The sequence below is a fragment of the Hemitrygon akajei genome, chromosome 30 (genome assembly GCF_048418815.1).
Source record: "Hemitrygon akajei chromosome 30, sHemAka1.3, whole genome shotgun sequence".
Lineage (NCBI taxonomy): Eukaryota > Metazoa > Chordata > Chondrichthyes > Myliobatiformes > Dasyatidae > Hemitrygon > Hemitrygon akajei.
In genome coordinates, this window is record NC_133153.1 from 7368865 (window position 1) to 7377020 (window position 8156).

General features: G+C 42.9%; 1 protein-coding gene across 4 annotated transcripts in view; it reads left to right on the forward strand.

Annotated features, from left to right (window-relative positions):
- The window catches only part of mindy2 (MINDY lysine 48 deubiquitinase 2), an 85134-nt gene extending 77507 nt beyond the window's left edge, over positions 1-7627 (forward strand). For all 4 annotated transcript variants that reach the window (XM_073032926.1, XM_073032928.1, XM_073032927.1 and 1 more), the window contains one exon: positions 3850-7627. In XM_073032926.1, the coding sequence (XP_072889027.1) occupies positions 3850-3963 (114 nt within the window). In that variant the 3' untranslated portion in view covers positions 3964-7627. The remainder of the gene's footprint in view (positions 1-3849) is intronic.
- The last annotated feature ends 529 nt before the right edge of the window (positions 7628-8156 follow it).

The window sequence follows — 8156 nt, forward strand, 5'->3', positions numbered from 1 at the left end:
AGTGCACCCCGGAATGGACGTCCCTACCGCCCTCACAGTGGACGCATCTAACACGGCAGTCGGTGGGGTACTGGAGCAACTCATCGCGGGTCGCTGGCAACCCCTGGCGTTTTTCAGCAAACACCTGCGACCACCCGAGCTCAAATACAGTGCTTTCGACCGGGAACTGTTGGCACTATACCTGGCAATCCGGCATTTCAGGTACTTCTTAGAAGGTAGGCCCTTCACCGCGTTCACGGACCACAAGCCGCTTACCTTTACGTTCACAAAGGTGTCCGATCCCTGGTCGTCCCGCCAGCAGCGCCATCTGTCCTACATCTCTGAATACACGACGGACGTCCGGCACGTCTCGGGTAAGGACAATGTCGTGGCGGACGCACTCTCTCGCCCTAACATTCATGCCCTTTCCCAAGGGGTAGACTTTGAGGCGCTGGCGGAGGCACAGCAGGCAGACGAGGAGATCCCAAGTTACAGAACCGCAGTCTCCGGTTTGCAGCTCCAGGACCTCCCCGTAGGCCCAGGTGAGAGGACCCTACTCTGTGACGTCGCCACCGGCCAGCCCCGTCCCGTCGTCCCGGCACCTTGGCAGAGACGCGTTTTTGATTCCATTCATAACTTAGCGCACCCCTCCATCAGGACAACCGTCCGGCACACCAAAGCTCTGCCGCAGCAGTTCCACCCGACCCACCGGCGTTTTGACAACATTCATGTGGATATCGTGGGCCTCCTGTTAGTGTTGCGCGGAGCGCGGCACCTCCTGACTATCGTGGACCGATTCACAAGATGGCCAAGGGCGATCCCGCTCACCGACACCACCTCTGAATCTTGCGCCCGGGCACTGATCGCCACCTGGGTATCCGGCTTTGGTGTACTGGCCTACATTACCTCCGACAGAGGCGCCCAGTTCACCTCTGGCCTGGGGTCAGCTATGGCCAGCCTTTTGGGGACACAGCTGCACCACACCACTGCCTACCACCCACAGTCGAATGGCCTGGTGGAGCGTTTCCACCGTCACCTAAAGTCGGCTCTCATGGCCCGCCTGAGAGTAGCTAACTGGGTGGACGAGCTTCCCTGGGTCCTACTCAGCATCCGCACGGCGCCCAAAAACGATCTGCACGCCTCGTCGGCCGAGTTGGTGTACGGCGCACCCCTGGTCGTCCCCGGGAAGTTCATACCAGCCCCAAGGGGGCACGAGGAAGAACCCGCAGCAGTCCTGGGCAGACTACGCGAGAGGCTCGGCAACCTGGCCCCCATACCCACTTCGCAGCATGGGCAGAACCCGACCTGTGTACCCAAAGACCTGCAGAACTGTAAGTTTGTGTTTGTACGAAGGGGCGGGCATCGGCCACCACTGCAACGGCCCTACGAGGGGCCGTTTATGGTAATCAGGAACAATGGGTCCACGTTCGTGCTGGACGTTGGGGGGAGAGAGGAGGTTTTCACAGTGGACCGACTCAAACCGGCCCATGTGGACCTGGCGCAACCGGTCGAGTTTCCGGCACCACGGCGCAGAGGCCGACCTCCCAAACAGGGTCCGGCCCAGACTGTGGACATTGGGGGGTGTATCGCCGGTTCTGGGGTGGGGGGGGGGGGGGTTATGTGGCGACCCACTTCCTGGTGCACTCGAACCGGCTCACAAATAGCCAGCGCGCCGGCATGAAGGCCAGTCCCAAAAGGGCGCCAGGTCTGCTTCACCAACAAAGGGAAAAGCCCGCGGGGGATTGTGAGTACGTGCCCCCTACAGCATCCGCGCCCGGGGAGGGCGGGATCAGGGAGGCTTTAAAGCAAGGCTGTGAAGTTCGAATAAAATCTTCTTTAACTGGTTTACCGACTCCGTGTCGTTATTTTAGCGCTGCGTGTAGATAGATAGATAGATAGATACTTTATTCATCCCCATGGGGAAATTCAACTTTTTTTCCAATGTCCCATACACTTGTTGTAGCATAACTAATTACATACAATACTTAACTCAGTAAAAAAATATTATATGCATCTAAATCACTATCTCAAAAAGCATTAATAATAGCTTTTAAAAAGTTCTTAAGTCCTGGCGGTAGAATTGTAAAGCCTAATGGCATTGGGGAGTATTGACCTCTTCATCCTGTCTGAGGAGCATTGCATCGATAGTAACCTGTCGCTGAAACTGCTTCTCTGTCTCTGGATGGTGCTATGTAGAGGATGTTCAGAGTTATCCATAATTGACCGTAGCCTACTCAGCGCCCTTTGCTCAGCTACCGATGTTAAACTCTCCAGTACTTTGCCCACGACAGAGCCCGCCTTCCTTACCAGCTTATTAAGACGTGAGGCGTCCCTCTTCTTAATGCTTCCTCCCCAACATGCCACCACAAAGAAGAGGGCGCTCTCCACAACTGACCTATAGAACATCTTCAGCATCTTACTACAGACATTGAATGACGCCAACCTTCTAAGGAAGTACAGTCGACTCTGTGCCTTCCTGCACAAGGCATCTGTGTTGGCAGACCGCTCCAGTATTTACATTATGTTATTAGAAAGCAGTAATGTTATATCACTACATAAGGATCTAAATTTCTAGTTCATTGACTTAAAATACTTTGAGTTATCTTTGTTTCCATTCACAAGCTAAAATAACATTGATTAAATAAAACATGGATTGTGAAATCTTTCTTCATTAGTGCCATTACAAATGGTTCTAGTTTGTTAAACTTCTCTTTGAGTATGGTTATGGATTTTGTCAATGTGGCATCAAAACACCATGGGAAGTGGAAAACACTCCAGCAGAGTTAGGCCTCACAAGGAAAGATAATTTTGTTAATCCCAGTTTCAGGTGTTCCTCAGGGCTGTGTGTGAAACCCAGTCATCTTCAGTTGTGTTATCAATGATCTCATGTCTATTGTCAGTGAATTAAAATGTTTCCTAAATTTCACCCAGTGTTCAGTTCCTCAGGAGATGAAGCACTACTTATTTGTATTCAGCAAGACCTGGAGAACATTACAGAATGTGCTGAAAAGTGGCATGTAATACTCCAGCTGTACAAGTAACCACATGCCCTGGTGTTCAATGGCACTGATGTTGCTATGTTCTTCCACTGTCGATCTCTGGACCAAGTAGACTGCTCACATAATTTAAGGCAGATATTGATAGGTTCTTGATTGGCATCAAAGGTTATGGGGAGAAGGCTGGGGAATGGAGTTGAGGGGAAAAATGGATCAGCTATGATTGAAAGGTGGATCAGATTCTGGTCTAAATGGCCTAATTCTGAGCCTATGTCTTATGGTCTTAGGGTCTTATGATTGGCTACAAGAGCCAGTGGCTTATATTGAATAACCAACCTGCTGGTGCTCCCAATGCCTTTCCACCAAATAATAACTCATTAGGAAAGTCAGCAAGACTGCTTCTCTGACTTCTAAAACCTGCAGACACCATTATTAAGAAGGAGCAAGCCAGATCTTACACCATTGTGAATTGGTGGTTCAGGAGAAGTTCACTTTCTGGAGGACAATTCAGGATGAGTAGTAGTATTTGATACAGATAGCCAATGATTGGCTTCTGATATGGACAAGCTATATATGAATAAAAATTAAGAACCTGGCATCTTCACTTCCTTTTCAAATGGCATTTTGATTATGAGACTGTCCATATTATCCTCAATAATTTGATTATCCACTTGAATTAGTCTCTTTCTCTCACATGAGCTAGCTTGCTGAACTGAGCATGAGGTGTGGTGAAGGTTTGAATGGTTGCGCTGGGTGCTTGTTGTACGCTGGCTGGAGGTTGCATTTTAGTATTCTGTTAAATCTCTTTCAGCATTGAGCACTTACATTACTTGACAGCTTTCACTTTGCATGAATGCTTTCTCAAACATTGCAGGAAGGGCAGCAATCACAGGCAGCAGCAACCGCTGGAAAACAATCGGGAGGCACCGAACGGAAACAGCGCAAGGAAGCAAGAGAGAAAGAAAAAGACAAGTGTATTCTCTTGTGATGGAGCTAAAATATTTACCAGAAACTAAATGTGTAACCCTTAAAAGAATCCAGTGATATGCCGTCTGTGCCTGATCCTTAATTGTTTGTATTTTGAGAAGTGAAAGGATGACTTCTTTGATGCAGTCGGCCAAACTCTCTGTTGCACAATGCACTATATTCACAATGAAGTTTCTACCGTATTGATTGATGCAGTTACATTTTATTTGGACATAAATCGTCGTTTAAAACACGTGGAAAGCACCTTTACATGTAACAGTAAAATCACCATGCCTCTCCTCAATGTTTGGCATTAGTTAATGCAAACAGCTAATAAGCTATTCTGAATAATTACAGCCTCAGTTTTGTTATAGGACAATGATTGGCAGGTTTCATGGTTTCTTTACTTTTCATTCTCTGCTTACAATAAGAGAAAATAGAATATTTTTAGCTTTCCTTGACTGTTCCTAGAGTTGAACTCGTAGGGAGATAAAGGCAAAAAAACTTAAAAGGTCGTTCACAAATTCTGCTGGAGGACAGCTATAGAACTGGACAATCTTTGCTAATGATGAAGAGTTTTTTGTATGAGTCACAATAAAGGATGCAAGGAGAGGGGTAAATATTTGTTAGTGGTGGTCTCTTGCTTCAAGTTTTCTTTAACTGGATGTGCTCATTTTGCATGATTGCTCCATCCAACAATAGTCACTCTGGGGAAATGCCTAAAAGTAGATATTTGATCATTATATTTGAATATCAGCAATTTTAAAACAGAAAGCTTAATATTTTGATTAAATATACTTTCTGGCAAATCAGAAAATAGTTTCAGATTGGCTAAGAGGTATTGCTTGGATAAGAATCCTTCTCCATGGGTTTGATCTCTTTGAATGGTAAAAAGCAGAACTGCAGTCAGCTTTGCAGTGTCTGACATCTTGGTTTTGAATTCCTTGGTGATTAGTAATTTACCAGTCATTGTGATCTTTTGTCTTTACTAATATGTTCAAGTTTATTTGGTCAAACGTAATCCATGCCATAGACAGTAGCAAAGTTATTTTTCTCAAGGGGACCAATATTTAGAAATGGATGAATTTTAAAATATTAAGGACGAAAGAAACAACTTTGATACAGTCGCATGTGGATTTTGTATATGCTGAATGCTTTTCCTTTGGTTTGATGGTAAGATGTTCCAAATATATTGTCCACTGGGCTCTGTTGCTGGAAGACACTTAAATTCTGAACAGTTGACATTGAAGGAAATTTATCTGAAGGATCATTTTATACTGTTTCTGATTAGTATTGTCACTTTAATAATGTAGCTGTTTTGTAGATTTTAATACATTTGACCAGTATTTATTTGAATGCCTCTACTAAGGCACCTTCAGTTAGAGTACTTGAAGCAGCTGTGTAATAGAGGATCAACAACCTGAATGATGAGAATAAAGCATTTAACCTGTTTACTAAAACATAATTATTTATTCATTGTGAAGTTTTGTTAAATTATTTTGAGATGAGCACCCCCAGAGTATCCTTTTTGTGTGTTTTCAAGAATCACATTGTACTTAGAAATTTCCTTTTATCAAGAATTCTTTACCAGGAACAAAAGCTTGATGAGGGACATTAAATTTTACTGCCCAGTTGTATTATGAATTAGCACACATTTATAGTGCATGACAGTTGTAGTAGTACTTATGATAAATGTTCACACAAATGCTTATGTTCCTCATCAAAATATGTTAATACTAAAAGCACCAGGATTTCAAATATGTATGGACCTAATTATTTGCAATCCTGTCCAAGCAATTATTTGTGTTTTCGTTAAATTGTGAATATATTTAGACCAGTCTGATGCAGGGTTGTGCATTGTGATTCAACTGGCCACTAATAATAGCCCTTTGGAGTCCATTTTACAATGGAAGTGTAATGGAAAGTTATTGTCAATGCAGGGCTCCATTGCCCTTTCTGTTGAGGGCTGGGCGTTGTAAAGAGTCACACGTGTAGGCTTGTTTGTGATACCTTGATTGATAAAACAGCCCAGTACATGCACTTGACTGTTTGAATATGCTAAATGTTTCACATAAGGATTGAAAACAATGCTGAAAGTCTTATGGGCTGATTATGCTTTAAATTTCACTTTGTTTTGCACATTTGTCTACCACAAGGGTGTGTGTAATTGAACTATTCTGCAAAGGAAATGTTACAGATTTTCTGAATGCAGGTTCTGAATGCTTTACTGAAATTCAGTGCATGAGAGAGCTCAATAATTAAGATTTCATGGCTCAGTAAAAGCTGTATGTTGCGATTTAATTCTTCATGATGGAATATTGGCCTGACATTTTAAACATATTATGTTCTCTTTTGGAGATTTAATCTCTTATAACACCAGCGGGCATTGGGGTTTCTCATTGTTTATTACAACTGACTGCACAATATAGTTCAGGCCAATATTGTCTATTTCACCGTAAATTACAGAAAAGTATTGACACAGAACCTGTTACTTTCAAAAACTTTTGTTGCACCTTTGAGTTTTGTTGCTGTGCTTATATTCAGACTTAATTACCAAAAGACTTGTGAATTGTATTTAATATACATGATGGAAAAGAAGTATGATTTGCTATATGTAATCTTTGTCTTCTAAATGACAGCCACTTTTCCTTGTATTATTGTATACCTGTACTGTTACAAGTCCTGCATTTGTAAGTGTCTACCTTGCGGCAGATGCTAATTACAAGACATTCTGTTGTATTTTATTTATGACCAAACATGTATGTAGCATACTGCCTTGATGTGCATTATATTCTTGTGGCTTGTGTGAAGTTTTTCGGTCTCCTATCCTACCTTAGGCAGCACAAAGCTCAGACACTAACGACTTGATTTTTAAAAGAAAAAGTACTTTGAATGTGGACAACTTTCTTCAGTTTGTAATTCTAGCATTAACCCACCGAAAATGACAAAATACCTAATCCTTTATGGTGTATATCTTGTGCTGTCTGGGAAGAATAGGAGGAGACAGCAGTATATTGTGCCATAATTTTAAAGATTCCATATGATAGTAATAAATTTGAGGCATTGTATGTATTTTCATTTGTTTTTTTTAAATTCTGGGAATTGGGGGTAAAAATGCATCATATGTATTGTGAATAATGTACAATTGAGGTGGGGGGGGCGATGGAGAGAGAGATGTGTAGAAAACTGAACCAAAGTGTTGAAAATGAGGGAAGAGGTGGAAAATGGAGAAGATACCGTATCACGTGATAAGACAAATTGCCCACGCACTCTGCCGTTAGACCAGAAAACTGACATGCACATTTATTCACTAACGTGACTCGTTATGCAGCTTATTTTCCTGTTTATTTGGCATAGAACAAGCATAGATTACAGAGTAACATCAGATAGCCACGTATAAATTTTGCAAGGAATTTTAGAAAAAGGTATACTGTGACCAAATCAGCTCTACCAGCTGAACTGTACACCCATTAGTGCCTAGATAACCATCAAAAAGAGTGAAATGTGGCTTTATTCGCGGTTTCATATGTGAAACAGTGAGAATCATGTTACATTGTTGGAGCATAAAACTTCGAGTGACTGTCTTTAATTTATTTGGTATCATTTAGTGCAGAATCTTCTGTTGCAGAATGATGTTGAAATTGGTAATACTACAGCCTAAAATAAAAAAAAATAATTTCCTGCAATGACGTGTATGACGTTTTAATTGACACATTCCGTTCTTTCAAAGACCTGATTGTGTTTTTGATGCTGATTGACAGCAGACCTGCCGACCTTCCCCCTATCTCTATAGCCCGCCTCCTAACGGAAGCTCCGCCTGATGACTGGGTGACAGTCGTCCTGTCAGTCCCGCTCACTCTCTGTCTATTGGTCACCTCACAGTAGCCCGTCCACTAACCTTTCTTCAGGGTCTGCGCACTGATAGCTCGCTCTAAGATGTTCATAACTTATGAGGAATTTTTATTATGTAAAATGAGTTCATTTGGGTCAAGTTTAACGGTGTAATTAATCTGAATAACGTTTCAAATGTGCTGGTCAGCCTCACGGGAGTCCATGTGTGGATGAATGGGATTGGTCAATTGGACGAGAGTGCGGTTGGAACCCCTCCTTTCTTCCCTACCATCTCCACATCACCCCTCCCCGCCCATCTTTAAATTTTGGGCTTGGCTATCTGTAGTGGGGAAACTATTGGAGAAAGTTCTGGGGAAAGGATCT